At 54.9% G+C, this 22,394-nt stretch overlaps 2 protein-coding genes and 1 long non-coding RNA gene across 8 annotated transcripts in view; 1 reads left to right on the top strand and 2 right to left on the bottom strand.

The window, feature by feature from the left end:
• PDE2A (phosphodiesterase 2A) overlaps positions 1 to 10,430 on the bottom strand; it is a 98,220-nt gene extending 87,790 nt beyond the window's left edge. Inside the window, exons 1-2 of one of the 3 annotated variants that reach the window (XM_081539485.1) lie at positions 10,199 to 10,430; positions 1,983 to 2,213 (exon numbers count right to left, since the gene is read on the bottom strand). Coding sequence is in view for 1 of the 3 variants with exons in the window: in XM_081539477.1 (XP_081395603.1) it covers positions 6,255 to 6,325 (71 nt within the window). In the remaining 2 variants the exon portion in view is untranslated. Of the gene's footprint in view, positions 1 to 1,982; positions 2,214 to 6,254; positions 6,326 to 10,194 lie in introns of those variants that run through there. The other 2 variants (XM_081539488.1, XM_081539477.1) reach the window with 2 other exon arrangements.
• Positions 10,431 to 12,706: 2,276 nt separating this feature from the next.
• On the top strand, positions 12,707 to 20,579 carry LOC145525775 (uncharacterized). The gene is made up of 4 exons (XR_014068391.1): positions 12,707 to 12,897; positions 17,931 to 19,129; positions 19,960 to 20,093; positions 20,346 to 20,579. It is a non-coding gene; the product is annotated as an uncharacterized LOC145525775 (long non-coding RNA).
• ARAP1 (ArfGAP with RhoGAP domain, ankyrin repeat and PH domain 1) overlaps positions 16,689 to 22,394 on the bottom strand; it is a 64,003-nt gene continuing 58,297 nt past the window's right edge. For all 4 annotated transcript variants that reach the window (XM_081539473.1, XM_081539472.1, XM_081539475.1 and 1 more), the window contains 5 exons: positions 20,091 to 20,173; positions 19,308 to 19,358; positions 19,070 to 19,133; positions 17,554 to 17,703; positions 16,689 to 17,297 (listed from right to left, as the gene is read on the bottom strand). In XM_081539473.1, coding sequence (XP_081395599.1) covers positions 17,280 to 17,297; positions 17,554 to 17,703; positions 19,070 to 19,133; positions 19,308 to 19,358; positions 20,091 to 20,173 — 366 coding nt within the window. In that variant the 3' untranslated portion in view covers positions 16,689 to 17,279. The remainder of the gene's footprint in view (positions 17,298 to 17,553; positions 17,704 to 19,069; positions 19,134 to 19,307; positions 19,359 to 20,090; positions 20,174 to 22,394) is intronic.

A 22,394-nucleotide genomic window follows, 5' to 3' on the forward strand; every position in this document is an offset into this window, starting at 1 on the left:
TAATTCACGGAAAGGGTAGGAGCTTTAGGGGCAGACGACCTGTGCATCACCAACTCAATGGACATGAACTTAAGCAAACTCCAGGACATAGTGGAGGACAGGGAAGCCTGGCGTGCTGCAATCCATGGGGTCACAAGCAAAAAGTTGTACACGACTTAGCGAATGAACAACAATGACAGATCTGTGCTCTAGGGATTAGCTGAATACCTCTGGGCCAGTTATTTCCCCTCTCAGATCCTCTGTCTCTTCATCTAGAAGACAGCCGTCTCTTGGGTTTGTGGTGAGGATTAAATGAGATCATAGATGTGAACACAGTGCTCTGGAAGCTGTAAATTTCTCTGTGAACGTGTGAAGAGTCATAATTATGGCTTAATCCTTTTATCCCTGCCCCCTGCACCTGCCAACACTCAGCAGGCTGAGTGATCCCTGAGGGAAGGGATGCAGGCTGCTTCACCTTTGGGGCCTCGAATGTTCCAGCATTCACCAGGGCCTGCCCCAGCCAGCCTCAGCAGCAGAGCGTGGATTTGGATCCATGGTGGCAGTACAAAACATACGCACTGCAAGTTCACTCAAGACTACAACTCCCAGAATGACTCACAGGCTGTCATGGGCGTGGCCACAGACTTAGGCCCTCATCAAGCCCTTTCCGCCATTGTTTTCCCTGGGGATTAATCTCAGTCCAGACCAAGCAGCCTAGGGAGGTGGTTACATGTCTCTAAGGCCCCTCAGCTCCTCCCACCGAGCATCCACACTTCTCACCATTCCCACCACCACGGCTCCATTTCAGACTTCCTTGTCTCACCCACAGGATGACAGCTTCTGGGCTCTCTAGCTCTGGTCTCTCCCCCTCCAGCCCCTCACTGAATCTTTCTAAAAGTGTAGGTGAGTGTGGGTGTTTCATAATGGCAGCAGCTAACCTTTATGGGCACCTGCTGCATGCCTGGTGCTAAGCGCTCCACTTCCAGATTCTTCAGTCACCTTGCCAGGAAAATACTGTTATTCCCACTCCATTATTTGCATGGGGTTCAGAGAAGTTAAGTAAGTCACCCAGGACTACACAGAATAAAGTTACTGAAACTGGAAACTATGTCTGTCTACCACCTTCTCTAGCCTGTTTTCAAAGCCCCCTCTGAACCCAAGATAGCCATCCAAAGAGTGAGAGCCTGGAAGCCCCAGGGTTCTCATATCTCAGCAACCACACTGTTGGGAAGTCTTCCCGGTTGTCTAACTTAAATCCCTTCTGCTGCACCAAGCCCCCACTGCTCCCTGTTTTTAAGGGTAGGCAGTGAGAAGGGTGACTTCAGGGACTTAAAAAAGTGGGTCACATCCCCAGGGACCTGGCCTTTCCCAGGGAACAGGCAGCTGAACAATGGGAGATAAATGTGTTGAAAACATCCCTGTTACTAAATATATCTACTTCCCCGAGAGGATGGGGGTGCTGACAGGGAGCCCATGGCCCCCACCCTAGAGGCCACAGTCCTGTGGTTCAGGCACGCTGGAGTGTTCAGAGCAGCAGACCAGGCTACTCCGGCTGTCCCGGGGGCTGGGAGGCCAGCATGGAAAGGGGTGACATCTCATTCTCCCAGCCAAAGCTGCCAAGCCTGGGCTGGTTTATTTGCATATTACTTTGCATTCATTTGCATGCCACTTTCTGGAAGGGGCCCACATTCTTCAGCTGCTGCTCCTCCCTCACTTCCAGAGTCTCTGTTCACTGAACACCCCATTCTCAAATGAGGAGGAGACCCTCAGCAGGTCTTGCTGGGGGCACTGGGAGAGACCAAGAAGTTGCAGCAGGCCTACATGTCAAAGCTACTGGGGGACCCTTTCATGGCAGAAAGTGCTTCCTGTCCTCTAATTTCCATTCCCTCACTTCTCTCCTGCTCCATCTCTGCCCAGTCCTCCGCCCCTACCCTTGAACTTCATGCTTAGGCCACTTGGAACGTTCATAGTCCTCACATAAACAAAACCATGTTTGCGCTCACCTCAAGGTCTTTGCATGTGGCATTCCCTCTTCCTGGAGCTCTCTCTCAGTTCTGTCTGGAGAAGTGACTCTTCCTTTTAAGGCCAGCCCAAGGCCCCTCCTCCTAAATGTCTTCGTCTGACACTGGCAGAGGTAGGAAAGACCACAGGCTTCCCTCCAAGTGGTCACTGGCTCTGTCCCTCTCCCCGCAGGGCTGCCATGTTTGGTTGGGCAGCAATCCATTGAATGGCTGCTGAATGAAGGAAGGAAGGAATGAATCCTGGCCCCTCTCCTCTATCTGTCTGAGCCCCTCCAGTCCCCTCTCCCTGATGACATCACTCACAGCTAAGTTGTGCCTCTGCCTCCAACTCCCCCTCCCGTCCTGGAAACGTCCTCCTTCATGCCCACAGTCTGCTCTTGTGAAGTCAGGTGATTCTATAGCCCCTCTGTGCTGGTAGGAATTTCTCTTGTCTACCCTCACTTCCTACTCTGTCCATGCCTGCTTCTTTATCTTTATTCTTGGAGAGGGCTCAGGGACTGCTCCATTTCAGTTTTACCATCTAGAGTTGGAATAAAGGCTGCTAATCTCTCCCCTCTCTCTGCCCAGGGCATGTTCCTAGCACTACTGAACCACCATGCCCCAGCCTGGCCCTGCTTAGAAAGGAGAGTGACCCAGGATCAAAAAATTACACAGGCAGCCTGGAGTAGCTGAGCCCACAAGGGAAGGGCTGCCCAAGAGGGAAGGAGTGAGCATCCTGACCCAGGGGGTATGTAAGTAGAGCTGGACAGATCTGAGGGCATGCTGTAGAGAGGAGTGAAGTAAATGCTAGACAGTGGCCCAGATGCTCTTTATGTCCTCCCCCCGCCCTGGGAGGCTGCACTGTGCTGGGTGCCAAACTGCTGTGAGTGAGGTGGAGAAGCACAAGGAAGTGGCTCCTGCCTTTGAGGAATTCCTTGGCTAGCTGGATAAGGAGCTCATACACAGGGGACATCACAGGGGAAGGCTGAGCCAGGTCTGCATTTTTAAAAAATATTTATTACTTATTTGGCTGTGCCAGGTCTTAGTTGCAGCATACAGGATGGAACCCAGGCTCCCTGCACCAGGAGAGCGGAGTCCCACTCACTGGACCACCAGGTAAGTCCCATGGTGCTTGATCCTGCACCATCAGGGAGAAAGACTTCAGGGTGGGTCATGGGGTCAGAGGGAAGAGGGAACCAAGGAGGGCTTCCTACGAGAGGTTTCCTATTCAGAAGCCTTTCCCTAGCTCCCTAATTTTACAAGGAAAAGTCTAAGCCTCTATAAGCCCCTTAGCCTGGCACTTGAGACCCCATGGAATCTGGCCCCTTCTGCCTCTCTCCTCCTCTTTTCAACTCTCTTCTCACTTCTGCCAATCCAAACTCTGTCCATTGAACACACTGCACTTTCTCACATCCACCCACGTTTACAAGCTTTTTTCTCTGCCCTTCCCTGCCTGGGCAATTCTTATCCATCCCTCAAGATCCAGCTCAAATGTCTCTTCTTCGGCCGCCCTGACTTGGTGTGGGTCCCTCATTCCCACAACTTCTCTCTGCCCAGCACTATTCCCTGGAGGGTTGTAAGTTTCCACTTCTGCCTCCCTCATCAGACTGGGCACTCCCTGAAAGCTAGGTCTGGGGCAGTGTGCTCTCCGTGTCTTCAGAGGCCAGCCCACTGGGCACCAAGCAGGCACTGGGGGATCTCTGTTGAATAAAGGAATGAAGACATGAATGACTGAATGCAGGAATGGAAGCACGCCCAGTGGGTAGATTGGAAAGGCCGAAGCAGCAGAAGCCTGAGTGCAGGCTGGACCCAACAGCAGCACGGCTGAGGGTGAGACTTCCAGTCCATTAAGGCTGAAGGAGGGTATTGCTGGGAGTCCTGCCTCCCCCATTTGGCTAGATCCCAGCCAAGCCATCAGTAATCCCCAGGGACAAGAAGCTGGAGTGGGAAGCAGGAAGAGTGGCAGGAGGAGTGCTTGGTGGGCAGGGGGAACTGGAAGGTGCAGGAGCGTAAAGGCAGTTAACCCTCACAGAGCCATCCAGCTCAGGCAACCAAGAGGTGCTGAGCAGGCCTGAAGAGAAAGGGGCCCGAGGCTCAGCCCCAGCCTGGCAGCCAGAGAAGAGAAACAAAGCAAACAGTCTTGCTTTCTCTGTCTGGGAAGAGACGGCTCCAGGATCTCCAACCCTCTGCCTGACTATAAACCCTACCAGGTCCCTCCACTACCTTCCTTGTCTCAACCTTCCAAGAGCTCTTCCTTTCCCACATGTAGACCCTCTGAGGTCCTGCCACTGCACCCCCGACTCTAGCCCAAGCCTGAGCCACCTCCATGCTCCCTTGCCCCTATCCTCTCTTCCAAGCCCCCTGAACTCTCCCTTCAGAAAGCCCCTGGTCTCATCTGCCCCTTCGTCCAGTTGGCCCCAGACGTCCCTGATACCAACAGTGGTTTAGCCTTCACACTGGCTTTCTGGCCCCCATCCTCCCCTTCCAGTTCAACCTTGATAGTTCCACTGAGGCAACTTTCTAAATCCCAAAACCGATTACACCCCCTGTTGTACAAAACCTTCCTGGACTCCCCAGGGGCCTTAGGATAAAGCCCAAGAGGCCTGGAGGTCAAAATCCTGTAGGATATGGTCCCTGCCCACCTCTCCAGCCTCCTCATGGCTCCAGGCACATGCCGAATCCCAACCCAGGGCCTTTGCTTATACTGTGCCTACCACCCCCACCTGTCAGCTTGTTCTTGGTCTTTACTGCTTAATTATGTTCAAGCTATTTTATGTTAGGAAGCTTAGGAGGCCCCAGAGAGCAGAGCCACTATTGCCTATTTGTTTTCTGCATCTCCCCGCAGGGTGTAGAATGAATTGTCCTGAGCTCATGGAGGTGGTCACACATTTAGCCACTTCCGCCCAGCCTTGGTGGGCCACAATGTCCCAGCTGTGTCCCCAGCCACCAGCGAAGGAAACAGCCACCCACACACACTCAGATGAACACACACATATAGACACACACACATACCAGCCACACAAGCACCAACATACACACTCATGCACACTAGGACCATGATCACACACCGACACAAGAACACTTATGCTAACATAGACACCTATACAACACACACATACACACACACTGTAGCACTAATATTCAGACACCAACAAGTATACACACAAACATGAATACACATAGAATCAAACAACATGCTCAATATTGAGTCATTCTATTTTGCAAACACAGCACACATATTAACATGCATGCCAATAGACAAATTCAAGCACACACACACACATACACACACACACCAACACACATACTCTTACTCTCTTACCTAAAGTCTCAAGAGTCACCCTGGGATGCTCACACACCCTGCTGCATACCCAACCACCAAGGACCCCTACATGCCCTTTGATACCCCACATGTTCCCTTATACCCCAACATTTGTACACAAATACACACACACATACCCTCACATAGCCTGGCTCGGACCTGCACCACCACTGACTTGGAGACACATGTCACTTGCCTGCTACCTCAGGAACCCTCAGATGATGGAGGGGCACCTCTACGGAGCCCCTTCTGCTCACCTGCATATGCATCTCCCTGCACGTGGGTGCTCACGAGGCTGGTGCACAGGAGCCTCATTCCAACCAGCCCCATGATTCTCTCTGGGATAGAGGCTTTGGGGACAAACTTGCCTAAATTGGTGACTCTGAGTCCCAATCCCCATTCCATGGAGGGCAGTTCCCCTAGACCTTCTCCTGCTCCAGGGCCACTCTTATTCATAATTCATGTTCTCTCTCTACACACACACATACACACACACACACACACACACATACACACACACACACACCCTGGTCTGGGACATCTCTCCAGGGTCCTGAATCAGTCTATCAGACTCCAGAGCTCCTTGGAAACACCCTCAACAACTCCCACCCCCCACCGACACACACACTCCCCACAGACCTCCCCCACCCCCCAGGCACTGAAGGGATGGTTCATATTCATCACCAACCCCTCCCCTAGCCACCAGCCCCTTCTATGGGACCCCAGCCGCAACATGCCCTAGATTGATGTCAGGCACCCCCGCCCTAGAGAGATTCACACCCCCCCCCGCCGCCATGCTACAGTCCAGCAACCAGGCACCCTGGAGCAGGATCGATCTTAACACGTGGCTCAGCTCTACACCAACCCCAGCTCCTTGGAGGGATTCCCAGGACCCAGTCCACAGCACCTCCTGCAGCCACTCACCCAGACCCCAGCCCCTCAACAGTACTCACGGCTCAGCCGGTCGCGCTGCCGGGTACTGCTGGCTCCTGCAGAGGATGGAGTGGCCGCATGCCTGCCCCATCGCTCCTCATCGTCTGCCTCCCCAGCCAGACTAAAGTGGCACCTCGCCCTGTCCACCCTGCCCGGGGTTCCAGGCAGGGCGCCTGGCCCAGCAGGCACGGGGACCAAGCACAGTGGCCTGTCCCCGACTCAGGCTGGACTCAACACCCTAATCCAGCCCTGCTGCCCTGGCAGTTCCCGCTTCTCCCGCCGTTACTGCCTCTGCCGCTAGGCTGGCTCTGGCAGGAGGTTGGAGCAGGTCTGATAATGCAGAAGGGGGAGGGAGGAGGGAGGAGGAACCGAGACCCAGACGGAGAGGGAGAGGAGGGAGGGGTAGAGAGACTGGCTGGGAGAAAGGAAAAGAAAGACTCACACACAGAAGGAGAGACTGAGAAAGAGAGACGGGGAGGTGCAGAGAAACACACGAAGGAGAGGAGAGAGTGATCAGAGCCTCATAGAGATCAAGATGGAAATACAAAGAGATCAGAGAGGCATAGGGAAAAACACACACAGAGGAACATAGATTGGGGAAAAAAAGCAGAGATGGAAATGGAGACAGAGAGAGAGAAGCTGACAGAGGAGCCCAGAGAGACAGGTGTGAGGATGAGGGATTTTGAGACATGTGCAGTTCTGGTGGGCCAGGATGGGATCTGGGGATGAGGGTCAGGTGAATAACTGGAAAGAAAGCTCTACACCTGGAGGCAGGAGATGGGGGTTCAAGTTCTGGTTCCACCACTAATTTCCTCATTCATTCACAAACCCCTACCACTGGCCAATCTCATCAGATATGATTCAGATTGTGCTTTGCCTTGGAGAAGCACCCAGGCAAGGGGAAGGGGGTACTTGGCCCTATGACAGAGGGGAGGGTCTGTGGTGCCTAGAGGGAGCCCAGCAGTTGGAAAGCATTTCCAGAAGAGGGGACATCAGCTGGATTTTTAGAAAATATTTATTTGGCTGCACCAGGTCTTAGTTTCAATCTTTGATCTTAGTTGTGGCATGTGGGATCTAGTTCCCTGACTGGGGATCGAACCCAGGCCCCCTGCATTGGGAGCATAGAGTCTTAGCCACTGGGCGACCAGGGAAGTCTCTCAGCTGAGTTTTTTAAGGCAAGGAGAGGGCCCCAGGAAAAGGGGGTGTATTCCAAGATAGAGGAGCTATACATAACTCTCACCAGTAACCCTTCCTCTCTGAGCTGTGGAGGGAGTAACTCCTGCCGCATATACCAAGCTCAAGGCAGAAAAACCCATGAGGCTGAGTGGAAACCTGACCCTGCTGAGGGGCATGGGGGTGCAGAGTAGTGGGGGTGGACAGGAATGAATGAGTATGTGCAGGAGGCCTGCCCAGGCTGAGTGCTACAGAGAGCAGTAGTCTGTGGCTTAGGAAGTGTTAGGAAAGAAAATGTGAGGGAGTTTTTGCTTCCCATTGTGGCCTCAGAAGGTGGAATTTTAGATCTCTGAAAGCTGTGGCAAACTGTGTCCTCACCCAGGCCCATCCCTGGGGCCTTGCTGCTCCACACCTGCCAGCCAGGAAGGCATTCTATGGGCTCTGAAAGCCAAGGCCCTGGACTATGTCCAGTCCTGGCCTCTCACAGCTCTCCTTCACGCCTTGAGGAGCCTGGTGGTAAGAAGCTGAGTCAGAGGAGTTCAAAGGAGGGTGCCTCCTGGAGGGGAGCTGGTGCATTGAGGCCTCACTTGGCCCTCAGCTTTCTTTCTGTTCTCTTGCTCTGGAAACGATGGTGGAATCCTCATCCTCAAAAATCTCCTGGGATTATGCTCAGGCAGGTCAGGTGGGAGGGAGGGTCTCCTGTCCATCCCCCTGCCACACCAGCCTCCACAGCTGCCCCAGAAGTAAGGAGTCTGTAAGAATAAGGTGCAAGATCCAGGACTATGGGCCCTCCAAGACTTAGAGCCAGGCAGGCGGGAGTTCAAACCCCAGCACTGCCATGTGCCCTGAGCAAGTTCACTTCTCTGAATTTCACTTTAGTTTTCTCATGTGAGTGATGAGTGACCCAAAGAGTCATGAGGTTTGGGGAGTGTCCATCAGGTTCGCGGTACACAGTCGTTCCCCCCCCCACCCCCCGCTTCCCTCTCCTAAAGAGGTTGAATTGATGGGGCCAAGGGAGTAACAGCACGAATGTTGGGGAAGGGGTTGCTGCAAGGCAGTGTTGGGAGGGGGTAAGTGTGGAAAAGGGAGAAGCCCTGAGACTGTTCGGGCCTGCACTTCTCTCCTCCACCTAGAACCGGCCTTCTAGACCAGCCAGGGCAGGAACCAATGACCCAGCACAATTACGGCGAGGCCCCGCCCCACAGCAGGCCCCGCCCCCCGCCTTTCTCCATGGTGCTGATCGGCGCGTGCAGCGTTCACAGGCTCTGGCCCGTAGCGGGCCAGCATACACTTTTGTGGGGCTTGCTGCGGGGCTGGAGGAAGGTGAGGGGGAAGCAGGACGCTCCTGAGAGGCGGGTGGAGGTCCAAGGCGATGGGAGGATACAACCTCTGGGATTCGGCCTCCGCCCCGGGCCCACCGCCTAAGAAGGACTGCAGGCTCCAAAGGCCCCAGCTACCTCCCTCATTGCCTAAGGCGGCCGCTTCTTCTGTGTCCTCCCCGGCCCCTCCCGTGTGGCTGTTACCTCCCACCTTCCAGCCGGCGTCCCCTTTGTCTCACTCGCTGGTTCTTCCTATTTTTCACCACCTCACTGGAGCGCTGGACCCTGTTTCCCCTAATTCTCCACCCCACCCCCACGGAGCATGGGGTTCACACCAACCCCTGAGTGCCAGCCTTCTCTCTAGAGCTCCAGATGTCCAGTACAGGCTACCTCCTGAAAAGCAGCTATGCTCACCATTATACCACCAGCGCGGCTACCTACTGAACATATCTGGGAACATCTCATTAGGGCCCTAACACTCACAATTCTCAATACCCAATATTGACATCTTTTGTCTCTATCAAAGGCATCAGTAAATGTCTAATCCCTGGTCTGGAAACTTCAAAGTTGATTTGCCTCTTCCCTCTCTCTCCCTCACTTCGTCAAATCTGTCGGGAAGGCTTGTCAATTCTCCCTCTCTTCCATCTATCCCTCCTTGCCCCGAGCCCCAGCTTACTTCCCCCTTTCCTTGTCATTCTCCAGCCCCTTATTTAAACTCAACCCCTTTATTCCACCTTCACCCAGCATCTAGCACTGACTTTCTAAGACATCCAGCTGGTCATACGACTCCTCCTCAAAACGCTTGCTTGGTTCCTAGTGCTTTCAGGATAAATGTCAAGCTCCTCAGTCTGGCATTTGAGGGCTCTCATGATTGACCCTGGCTGACTCCTCCATCATCTGCTCCAAGTGGACAAGGGTCTAGTCCCTAAGGACACGCTGGTCCTTTCTTCCTCCTTGATTTGGTACAGTCTGTTCCCCTTCCTAGGTTGACTTCCCTTTCTCTCACCTTTCTTTTCTCTGCCCATCCAAAATCCTGGCCCAGCCTTTCTGGGCTAGTTCAAAACACACCTGCCCCCACTCACAGTGGACCAGGTAGGCAGGAGGGATCACTGGATTCTGGGCAGAGCAGGCCTGGCTGACTCACCCCCCTGACTTGCTATCTGTCCCAACATCTCATTCCCCTGCTCGGGTTCACCTCCTTTCTCCCACTGGATCTCATCTTCCTCAAGGACAGGCCAGTCCTTTTCACCTTTGCACCGGGCCCCTGCCTTTGAATGGCCTCACCAGGTACTATTGAAAAATGTTGACGAAGGAAAGTAGGAAGGAGACACAAAGAGAGTGTGAAAATGAGATGAGGCACTTCAGAGCTCAGTCCACACTGGACACATTCAGACACACTGGAGCCTCAAAAAGAGGCTGCAGGTGGATGTGGGGACACAGGTGGTGTGTGTTTGGAGGGGGTGCTTACTGACCTGCTCTGTGGGAATTCACCTTCCCTGCCGGGGAAGACTGAGGCTGTGGAGTGTGAAACAGACCACTTCACTCCAGGGAAAGGCTGGTAATTGGTGGAACACGGATTTCACGGAGGGTTGGCCTGAAAACCCCTGGGTGACTCCCTCTGGCTGGGAACCAGGATGTCCACATCTGGGTCTTGGCAACGGGAGCCCATCGGGGGGTGGGGTGGGGGAGGCCTCACAGAGAAACATCTCACAGTGCTTCTCCTCCTCGGTCAGAAGCTGCCACCTGTGGCTCCAAGGACAATGGTGAGAGGAGCACCATGTCCTTGGCAATGGCCTGGCATAGTTCCCTGCATTGTCACATTAAGCACAGACCCCACCACATCACGGTTGACAAGGCCTTTGCTGAAAGGAACAAAAGGCCACCACTGCCTCTGGAATGGATTCTTCCACATCTCAGGAAGGTGGCTTTGGGGATGCAGGAACGAGGGCTGAGGCATTGTGGGCCTACTTCAGGTTCCAGGAGCAGCCAGAGGTAACCAATGGGGGAAGGGGTGGCCTCAGGAGGGGGCCAGTGAGCTCCCCATTTCTGCTGGGCAGGGGGTTAAAGCGGTGGGCCAGAAAGTTGAGAGAAGGGAGAGGCAGCCCCTCAGCTCAGAATCCTACTTTCCTACCTACATGCCCCATGGATGGGACGGGAGTGCGGAACTGGTCCAGGGGAAATGGGCAGATTTAGGGTGGGCAGAGAAAAGGCAGAGCAGGAAGTCAGCCTAGAATGGGGTTGAACCAGACACTTGGCGGTGCCTTCTGCCTAAGATTGAGGTCATCTCCTGGGATGTGGATCAGGCAGCTCAAGATGCTAGAGCCAGCAGAAGCCAATCCCTCATTGTACAGATGGGGAAACAGGTGCGGGAGGGCAGAAACAGGTCCAGGTCACAGGGAGTAAAGGACAGGGCTGAGCCTAGGATCAAGGACTCCTGGTCACTGCCCCACCAGACTAGCTCCTCCTCTTGTAATCTTCCTCCTCCCCTCCTCCTCCCCCTTCCAGCCAGACTGAGGGCTGGGAGGGAAGTCTGCAGATACAGCTTATAACTCTGGGAAGGGATCCCCAGGAACACGTCATTTCAGCAGAGACAGGTCAGAGCAGAAATGACTCTGTGGCTTCAAACTCTGGAACTGTTGGGGCCCTGGCCCAGCTCCCTCACCTCCACCACCCTCCAACCCAGCACACTAGGATTGTCCTTGCCAGCAGGCCCTGAGCCACCCACTCAGCCCTGATCTACCTCTTTCCCCTTAACTCCCTGCACCTGAGCGGGGTGGGGGGGGGAGGAGGGGGTGTGACTCAGTGGGATAAAGGCAGCTGCTATATTTGAATGATTACATAAGCTAAGAGGGAAGCAGCTGCAACGTGACTCCATCAAGGTCGGGAGAGAAGTTGAGTCTGGGCTCAGGAGGCAGGGTCTCCTTCCTGCATCCTGAGGTTCCAAGCTGGGTTTAGGACCTGGAGACTGCAAGCTAGTTTATGCATTGCTGGACTGCAAGAGAGGTTTTCTCTATGGCATGAGAGGAAGGCACTGTTCCCTCCCCATCATCTGAGAAAAGAAGCCTCCTGACTTGTGGAGACCCTAAGGCGAGACCTAGACTAAACCCTAGATCTTCCCCCAGGAGCTCTTTCCAGAAGGAAAGACAGAACTGAAAACACAGCTTGTCACTGATTTAGAAAAGAGTGCCTTCTGGGGAGGGCACAAGGCATGAAGCCTTGGCTCATCCGCACCGGCTGGAGAGGACCTGTGTTCCTGTCCCAGCCCTACCACTCACCAGTCACCTGACACTGCTAAGTCTATCCCTCAGTTTCTTCACCAATAAAATGAGAACAAGAGGTATCTTTTCCATATGGTTCGTTACAAGGATTACATAAAATGACACACGCAAACCCTTAGCCCAGGAGGTGGTGGATGCTTCATAAAGACTTATCAGCATCATTATTTACATCATTATTACTGCCGATGCTAAGGACTGGCTAGAGACCTACTAGGTGGCTGAAAATGACCCCTTTGCCCCAGTAACAGTTGACCTGAGTGGAAGGTGGGAGGCCAGAGAGAACTGAGATCTGAGACAGGAGCTTGGCTGGATGAGCTGTATACCCTTGGGCAAGCCCCTGCCCTCTCTGGCCCTTAGTCTATAAATGAACCCACAGGATCCCCAGCTCTGGAGTTCATATTTGCAAAAAGACTTTACTTCACTGGGATTAGTGGCTTGTGGCACTGGAAGCTGCAGCACAAGTCGAATTGGTCAGGATGCTGGTGATCTGGGGGTGGTGTGAGCTGGAGGCGGGCTCGGCAGCCAGCACTGGGCACCAGTACAAGGCCCACCTCCTTGGGGCCTCTTGGCAGCTCCTCCTGGGGTCTCCGCAGGACCCTGGAGGAGGAAGGCTGCACCCACCTGGGCTGTGTTGCCATGACGCTGGTCTCCATGGTGCTAGGCACACAATCCTCCCTTCACCCAGGAGGAGGAACTGGAAGTGACAAGAGCTGAGGCAGCTTAGGCCCTGGGGCCTGAGGGCCTGGCCCTCTGTCTCCATCAGTGCCACAAGCCACTCAGGACGGAGGGCAGGGAGGAAGAACACCTTCCACCTCAGAGGGTCAGAGAAGGAGAGGGACTCTGAGTGACTGAGTGGAGGAAGACATACAAAGGAATGGCAGAGATGGGGGAAGGTAGGGAGAGCCGGGAGACGTAGAGGAAGGGTGGGGTGGTGGGGAAGAACACACTGTAGTCACGAAGGGGGAAGTGCCTTCCAAGTTGGCAAGTGGTGGGAGGCACCATCCAGCCCATCTCTTTGGTCTCAGTGTTTTGAAGTGGGTGGTGGTGGGAGGACAGAGTGGAGGTGGAGGAAGGGCAGGAGGGAGGGGGGCGATTTTCCTAGAGAGCTTTGTGTGCGGGGGTGTTCATACATGTGCAGAGTGTGTGTGTGCGCGTGCCTGTGTGTCTGGAAGTTCAGGAGGAGGTGTGCAGGCACCGTGTGTGTGTGTGCTGTGTGTGCCCGTGCCACTGTGTCTCCAGGGTGATAAATACAGCAGTAGGAGCTATAACCAGGGCAGAGAAAATGAGGAAATTTCCACAGGCTGAAAGAGGCGTGGGAGAGGGGAACATCCTAGGGTTGAACCAGCTCGGACTGACTGGGAAACCCTGTCCCTAACAGCTTTTCCCTGGCCAATCTCTAGCTGGATTCAAGCAGTCTGGGTGCGCGCGCATGTGCACACACACACATACACACACCCTAAGTGTGCACAGTGCAATATGACGGAGGAGCAATCCAGAACAGCTTCCTGAAGGAGGTGTCATACTGGAGAAGAGGTTGGGAGGTTTGTGCCAGGTATACTTATGAGCATGAGATATAGACTCTCCTCAGATCAAAGACTGGGTCACTTAGATCACAGATTGAAGGGAAGCTGGTTGGGGAAGACCCCAACACCAGAGGCCGGGGCGGACAGGCCCCAGAGTGCCCGTGGTGCACTAGGCCCCAGTCAAAACAGATGGCTCACTGCAGGGCCACATCACCTTGCCTGTGGCTCACGCCAATCCCTCTCCCAGAAATATCTCCCTCTCAACTCCACCTGCAGAAACAGCACTTGTCCTTTCAAGCTCACCTCCTCCTCGGAGTCTTTCTTGATCAGTTTCCCCCAACCAGTAGAGCTCTTCCTTCCCCCACCCCCCCTGTTCACCTGCTCCAGCTTTTTGGTGTTCTGTGAAGCCCTGCATACACAGTGTTCAAGAAAAGCTTGTGGAATGAAAACATACTGGTCCTGGAAAGGGACTCTGGGTGCCATGATGTCTCTCCTGATATATCTGGGAGAGGATTATTGAGGGACAGTGCTAGGGACTTCACACTTATTAGTTCATTTAGTCTTCCCCTTAGTGGGTGCTATTAATATCTCCAAAGTACAGAAGAGAACACTGAGGACCCAAGACCTTGGGAACTCAGCCAAAACTAGTGTGTAGATGAGAGTGTTGGCATCTGCCCAGTTGGCATCCACACCCATGCTTTTTTTAATCTGGCTCTGCCAGGTCTTAGTTGTGGCACGTGGGATCTAGTTCCCTGATCAGGGATCAAACCCGGGTCCCCTGTATTGAGAGTGAGAGGTCTTAGCCACTGGACTACCAGGGAAGTCCTACACCCGTGCTTTTCAAAACCACCAGTTGTGGGCAGGGGGCTTGGGAGCCACAAGAGCATGGGGCCATGAAAGAAGGCCTCAGCTTCAGGCCCCCCTTCTAATCCCTGGGCTCAGGGGCAAACAAGGAGGAGGCAGAGCCCACCTTCCCCTCCCCCACCCCATTGATTCCTTGCGGAGCCCAGGGGTTTCCTGAGGCCTGGAGGCCCTTGACAGCTGGATGGCTGCTGAACACTTCGCAGGGTGGGCAGGTTGAGCAGGAAGGAGGCAGAAGAGAGACAGACACCCCACCCCACCTCCCAGCCCCCACTCCCAGCCATTCCCTCCCTCTCCCAGCTCAGCCTCCTCACCATCCACAATGCCTTCACCCCTGAGCTCTGATATGCCACAGCCTTCTCTCCCAGGGCTCTCCATGGTTTCCTGCAATTAGGCCCAGACTTGGGTTGACCCTGAAGGCCTGTCCCCCTCCCCCATCCCAATCTGCACCCGTTCCTTGCCATGTGTACCTGGCAAGGCTTCCAGTCTTCAGTGCCAACTCAGGGGCACCTCCTCCTCCAGGAAGCTTCCTCCAAGTGCTGCTCCCCACACCCTGGCAGGTCTGGCTCCAGGCTCCTTATATTCATCCCCCTCAATCCAACTTCAAGTAATATGTGAACAAACCATCCAAGGTCCCAAGAGGCCCCATTTCTAGAAATCTTTGTGACAAAGACCAGAAGAGCCTCCTGTCCTAATCCACCCAACACTGTCGTCTTTGCCATGTTTCATTAAGTTGAGGCCCCGAAGGCTCCTATTGGGATGTCATCCCTGATCCCCAGGAAAAGCAGTTTAAGCTATCATTAACTCTACAAAGTTCAGATCCCCTTCCCCAGGAGACAAATGGGGCCACTTATGAGAGAACACAGCAGAGTCAGAATCAGAAGTGAGTGGAGGAAGGAGAACCTCCCAAAGCAGGGCAGTAGAAATGAATCGCAACCCCGATTCAGGAGAGCTGTGTGACCTTGCACAAGTTGCTTCCTTTCTCTGGGCCTTTCTTCCTCTGCCAGGAGATAGCACCTACATAGGCATTGACGCACAAAGGCCCTGCCTCCCTCCTTCGGACTCCAAAAGCCTGGGAGTCCAAAGCACTTCCTCCATTGTGCTGCCTTCCAGAATATCACCAGCCCTACGGTCAAAGGCAGGGCCAGGTCCCACCGGACACTCCAAAAGAGAACGGCCACAAGGGGGCCTTCCAGAACCTGTTCTGAGACCAGCTGTGTTGAGTTGTCCATGGCTTCCCCCTGGTGGCCCAGTGCAGTCACTGCAGCCTATCCATCTCTGAGTTGGGTAAATGACACTTGGCAGCCTAGCAGGGGAGTGCCTCCAGTCTCATCCACCCTTTCTCTGGGCCACAGGGCTAGCTGGTCAGTCCAAGGTCAGATCCAGGGAAGAATTCCAGCCCCCAAGCACTTGGACAAGGGTCTTATCTTAGCTGTAGGTAGGATGGCCAGCTTGGTCTGGAGCAGCCCACCTAGGGCAGGACAAAAGTTGCCAGAGAACCTATTCCAGTCTGGCATCCACTTTCCCTTCCGAAGAGACAGGAAAAAGAAGCCTGGAGTCCAAGTCCCCAAGACCCACATCCACACCCAGGCCTCCCCACTGAATCGGATTAGTCAGAAGTCATGTGATCGACCCACCCCCACCCACTTTGCCCAGCCCCAGTGGCTTAGGCTGGGAGGTCAGCGTGTCTGCCCGCTGGTCCCCAGAGAGAGGCTGGTAATGAGGCTTTAGGCAGAGGCAGGAATGTGATGTCTGGCACCTTCCCAGGGAGTCCCATATTTGTCCCTGCCCCCCACTTGCCAGGGCCTTGTCTTCTTGGAGGAGATGGCCAGGCAGTGCCCAGTGAGGGCAGCTTCCTGGTCCAAGGCAGGGCACCTCTGGAGGGGTGTGCACAGAAGCCCAGGGTAACCTAAGGCCCTTCTTCCTAATACAGCTCTGGTGCTTCTGTGACCTTGTGTCTCTAGAGGGGCTGATGACAAGCTACCCTGAGTCACTCATATGCCGCACACCCAGCCCCTGACTTGGAATCAGACTGCAGCAGGGAGAGTCCAGCTGGGGTCTGTCCTGGCCAGAGTCAGGACCTGCAATTCCCACCTTGGCTGCACAGAAGTACAATGAGGATGGCCTGGAGCCCGGCTGGGGCTCTGCCTGGGGCAGGCGGAGAGTGTCTGGAGAGAGCAGGGCCGTGTCCCCAGGTTCAGGGCACAAGGCATTCACCTCTGGACTTCCTGACTTCTTGGCCCCTCTTACCCTGAGACACCGGAAACCCCCAACCAATTACAGACCTCAGCACCAGGGGATAAAATATACAGATATATTTATATTATCAAAAGGTCCCCAAAGTGGGGAAGGGGCACCGGGCAGCCTGGGCCCTCCCAGTAAACCCAGGCCAGATGAGGGGCTGAAGCCCCCTGAGTCCAGTTCTTGGCCCTGTACACATTTACCCAGAGCTCCATCCCCACCCCAGCTGAGTATTCATTCAGAGCATCCGCTTTCGGCTGCTCTGAAGTTTGTGGCCAAAGGGTGGGCTCCCTTCCAGCGGGGGCCTTGGGGCCTTGAGCCTCTGAAAGGATGGCAGCCTGCCAGGGTTCCTGACAGATGCCCATCTTTCTAACCCCTCCAACCTCAGGGTGGGTGGCCCTGCAGGGGAGCAGGCCAGGAGGGCTGAACACCTGGACAGAGCAGGTAAGGGATTCCTCCTCAGGCAGACCCTGCTGCCTGGCCCCCCCATGTCCTGGCCAGGGAACCCCAGGCTGCAGTCAGGATGAGGGGTGTGAGGATGTGGCTTCCTCAGGCGCCCCCTGCTGGCTCACGCCAGGCACGCAGGGCATGAGGGCGTCTGCCCAGGAAGGCTTCACGGCAGCGGCGGCGTGGCAGAGTCCCACCAGGGCTCAGACGTTTCGGAGAAGCTGTGGGAAGGCAGAGAACCCCAGATTCCATGAGCATGTTTGTGAAGACTCACAGGGAGTAGGGGGCCGGGGGCCAGCAATAGAGGGGGCTCCTGTGAACCAGGTGAACCCAAGGGGCCTGCCAGGGCTCCCACTGAGGATGGAGGGACAGGGCTGGAGGGCACTCTCAGAGAGGAGGAACAAAGGTAAGTCAGGGGGAAGATGGGCACCAGCCAGGTCCCCAGACACCTGCACACAGGGATGGAGAGCCACTCACAGAAAGGGGGTCCGCAGAAAAGGCGGCCACACTCCGGCGCATCTCGTTCTCACTGCCTCTCAGGGGGATCAGCGAAATGCTGCCCAGCCGGACCTCAGGCGCCGCCCGGGACACGCGTGAGGGCTCCGAGGGCCACACCAGGCCGTCGTGCTGGGCGGCAGGGGAGAGGAGGGGCGCTGGGCCTGGGCTCGGCTTCCGCTGGGCCCAGCCACTCAGCTCTGGATCCCCCCACCCTTCCCAGAAATGCCTGGGCTATGATCTGAGGTGAAACCCTCAGCTTTGATCCCAGCCGATATGAGAAGCAGCTGTTAGGAGAACATGACTGTATCCCCGGCAAAGCCCAGCCAATTATGTTACTCAACAACTCTCATTTCCAGGTCCACAAACAAACCGCTCCAAGAATGTAGCACCAAGAACACAGTTCTACAGGAACAAGTCTGCTTCCTTTCACCAGAAACCCAAAAAACCACAGAATCCACTCTGATCCCCTTTAGATGTTGACTACCAGGAAGCTCTGGGCTACGAGAGCTCAACCTGAGGTCCTGGTACAGTCTTATCTCCCTTTTCCCCAAACGATTCTGAGTTCTCATGTAAAAAACCTGTTTGGGGAATTCCCTGGTGGTCCAGTGGACTCTGAGCTCCCAATGTAGGGTTTGATCCCTGGTCAGGGAATTAAGATCCCACACGCAGTGAGGCCAAAACAAAAACAAAAACACACCTGTTTTAAGTCCAGCCCATCCCCCTAGCCCTGTTCTGACTTCAACTCCTCTCCAGCCTGCTCCCACCTAACCCACTGCAGCAGCCACCTCACCGGCCCCCTCACCTCCAGGCTCAGCCCTCAGTCCATCCTTCCCTACAAGCCGCACTCAGAATGAACCCTCTCAGATGCAACCCTGCACACCACTCTTGCTTAAAAAGTCTCCCTTAGAACTGCCGACTGACAAGTTCAGCTTCCTTGGCGTGGCCTCAAGACTGAGATTTTACTCCCAGCTCCCTTTTCAGTACCAATGTCTAGCACTCCTAGGCTTCTTGCTTTATGCCCTCTCGGACAGTCCTGCCATGCCTGTGAGCAAACTGTTTCCTTGGCCTAGAATCCCCACTGCCCCTACCTTTGCTTGGGGACCACTCCCTGATCCTCAAAGATTCCACTTCCATGATACCCTCTCCCATGATACCCTCGTGATACCTCCACGAGGTAGCATCCCTGGCTTCCCTCTGTCACCCAAGTGCTCGGCTCTAACAGGCCCCTTCTGGGTCTGTTTTCCTTTCCACGTGGGGAGTGAGTGCCCGAGGGCAGGGGCCTGCACCCTTTGTCTCTAGCATGCCTGGCTCCAGGCTGGACCCAGTAGGTGCCAGGAAGGGTTTATAAGAGAACGAACACACAAATGCCTTAAAAGCAATTCAAAATCCTGAAGCAACTGGTGGCCTGAATACTGAAGAAGCATATACATACACAAGCTCTGTAACGGAGGCCTTCTGGGACCCCACCCCATGCCCTGCATCCCATGCTTGGTACCTGCACGAAGAGGAAGGTGGCAAACCACTCCCGGAGCTCCATCTGTGTCTCACAGCACAGGTACCTGCAGGGTGGGGCACAGATCTGGACACCATCAGGGCCGGCCCAGCTAGGCAGAGACACCCTACCCTGCTCCCCTGCCCAGGGTCTCAGGGGCAGGGCCCAGACGTGGACAGTGAGGGGACCCAGTCCAGGGGGACGTGCTACCACCTCTCCTCGGCCTGGGGCCCTCACTCACCACTGCTGCTTCTCGTGTTTCTCCGTCTCGTGTATCACCGTGAAGCCCCAGCTGCAGAGAAGGAGCAGGTGGGGTCATTTGACAACCCGGAGAGGCCTCACAGCCCAGCAGCCTGGACCAGGGCTGGGGGCAGAGTTCAGGGCTTTCGGCAGGCACAGCACTTCCCAGCCTCTGTCTCCTCCTCTCACAGCCCACCATGCCAGCCTCCCAGGGCCTTGACTCCCTACCCCTGAGCTCCATCCCCCAGAGACAAGCAGGCACAGCCAGGGGCTAAGAGGAGAATGCCAGAAACCCAAGTCGAGTGACTGCAATTAATAACAATGGTAGTGGCTGTGCCTCGCTTCTCAACTTTTAAAACATACAACCATCTCAACTATATTTCAATTTAAAAAAGAAGAAGAAACACAACCACCTTTTGGAACAGGCATGCCGTTATTCTTCCCATTCTACAGACGTAGGAAGTGAGGCACACAGAGGTCCCAGAGTTACTCAGTGACTAACTGGATCTCCATCCAGGTTCTTAGACATGAGCAAGCAGGAGAGTTCCCAAGATGGCTTGTGACAGCCCAGACTGCTGCCCCCACCCCCAGAATCCGTAATTTAGCACGGCTGGGGCAGTACCTGAGAATTTGGGTTTCTAACACGTTTCCAGGTGATGCTGATGCTGCTGGTCTAGGAGACCACACCTTCAGAACTACTGAACCAACTCCTGTCAAGTTCACAGCCCTCAGCCATGTCTCCCCCGTCAGTTCTGAGCCCCACAGACCCACTGCCCCAGCTCACCAGGTGGGCGGCCGGAGTTTCTTCTTCACCCCCAGATAGACTTTGAGACTCCTGACAGGCCACTCCTTCTCAGGCCGGTGACTCTGGGTGGGGGAGGGCAGAGGGAGCAGGCACTTCAGCCAGTCGGGGTGGGCACTGGGGCAGGTCTCCCAACTGGGTGCCTCCCTCCCCCTTCTCCCAGCCCCTCCGTATCCCAGCACAGGGGCCCTCCTCTGGGAGGTTTTCCTGACAAAGCCCTCCCTGATCACAATCCAGCCCAACAGAGCCCCCAGGCCTCTCTCCCTGCAGCAGCATCAGACAGTCAACCCTCAGTCCCCGGGGCAGCTGGATGTCCACAGCAGTGACTCCCAGTCCCTCCCTGCTGCCCTGCAGATGAGAACTGACTCGCCGCATCAGCTGATTCAGTTCATCTGCAGAGGGACACATCTACACGCTGCACATCGCCCTCTGGCACTGAACTAAATGAGCTTGTGCGAGCTTAGCACCTCAGCTGGCTGCTTGTGTCCGTCTGTCTCAGGTCATTTATTCCTCACCCGTCCCTGCCCTGCGGAGGCTCCAGGGTTGACTGTGTGAACAGAAGGCTTATGGGGTGAGCAGTTACTGATTCTTTGATTTCACAAAGTGAAGTCTAATGACTCAAGCTGAAGCAGAACCACAGGAAGAACTTCCCAATGGTCTAGGTCAGGAAGCAGCAGACCAATGTACTGGGGAGGGGCACCAGATCACTGACATGCCCACCTCTGGTCCCCACCTCTGCATATGGGTCTGGGCTTGGAAGCAGCAGGCTGGCTCTGAGGCAGGGGGACGGGAGCAATGACCTCCAGGGAAGCAGTTAGTTAGAGGTCAAGCTGATGAGCCTCCCTCCTGCTCTGGGAGCCACTTGCTCGAAGCCCTGTCCCCACCAGGCAACCCTGGTACCAGCAGGGACACCAGGGTGGATGGCAGGGGAGGGGGGACTCACTTACAACCGAAACTGGGGGGTCAAAAATTGAGCCACCTCTACTCTGTTCCCCACCATTGCTCCCAGCCACCCTCAGGCACGGCTCCTCAGCAGGAACAAAAAGAGGGACCTAGGAGATGGGCAGGGAGAGGGAGAGTTTTGGGAATTAGTAGACTGCCTTGTGAGGTCACAATAGGATGAGCTGACTAGGAATAGTGGAGACTTTGGCATGGTCACATGGGTGTGGTTTAGGAGGGGCTTATTAGGAACCTTCACCCTGCTTTCACCCTCAGTCCCTCTAATGACGAAGCCTCTGGTGGGGGAGCCCTATATCTCCTGCACGTAGCAGGATAATGGTGCCCAAGAGGGCCAGGAAGAAGCTGGGCTACAGGCAGGGAGGAAACTGAACTTGGTGGAGGGAAAGGAAACCAGCCTGTGGAGATAAGAGGAATAAGGTGTGGGAAGAACAGAAAAGAAGATGCCTATGTGCAAGCAGGAAAGACACAAGGCTGAGAGCACTAGAAGAAATCAGACTGAGGCTGGAAGAAACTAGGCAGTGGGAATGGAAAGACTGAGACAGAGGTCCTAAAAGAACTTAGGCTGTAGGCATGGAAAACATCCGGCTCTGGGCATGATAGGATAAAGGATGTGGGGGAAACTGGGCTGCAGGTACAGAAGGAAACAGGCTGGGGAATGAAAAGCAGGCAGCGGGCTTCAAGAAGTCAGGCTGTGGGTGTGAGGGGAAGAGAACTAAAAGCAAGGAGTAAAGTGAACCAAGAGTGGGCGCAGCAGGGCAAGGAGAAAACTGAGAATGCAGGTGTTCAAGCCAGGCTGTGGCTCTGTGAGAATCAGAAAAAGCAGCCCTCAAGCCTCAGATGCTGGTGCACATGGTGTATATGTGGCAGGTGTATGACATGAGCGTGGCCAAGACAGGGAGGTTGAGGGGGCTTTGAAGGGCAAGCGGTGCATCAGTCAATGTAATCTTCTGATCAAGCAGCTTATCTATCCAGCATTTCCGAGGTATAAGGTCACTGACAGGGAACGAAGTTCAAAGACCTCTGCTAGAACCTAGATCTTTCTAGAATGTGCCTTTCCAGGTGCCTCAGGGTCTTTAACAATGGGAGACCCCGGGATGAGGCTTGGGTCTTCACCTATCCTGAACTGCCAGGGGTTGTTCCAAATTCAAGTCTTCTTTCCTGTTGCCCCATACACTAGCAAATACCAGGATTACAAACAACTCACTGGCTCCTGTGAGACTGGTGCTGGCTGCCCCGGGAGAGCACCGCCAAGGCCCACACTGACCAGCCCTCGCTGCCGAGGTCTGTCCCCCTATACTTAAGGGAGTAAAAAGCTAGAGCTCTGAG

The sequence above is a fragment of the Giraffa tippelskirchi genome, chromosome 11, assembly GCF_054371585.1.
Source record: "Giraffa tippelskirchi isolate mGirTip1 chromosome 11, T2T-mGirTip1v1.2.pri, whole genome shotgun sequence".
Lineage (NCBI taxonomy): Eukaryota > Metazoa > Chordata > Mammalia > Artiodactyla > Giraffidae > Giraffa > Giraffa tippelskirchi.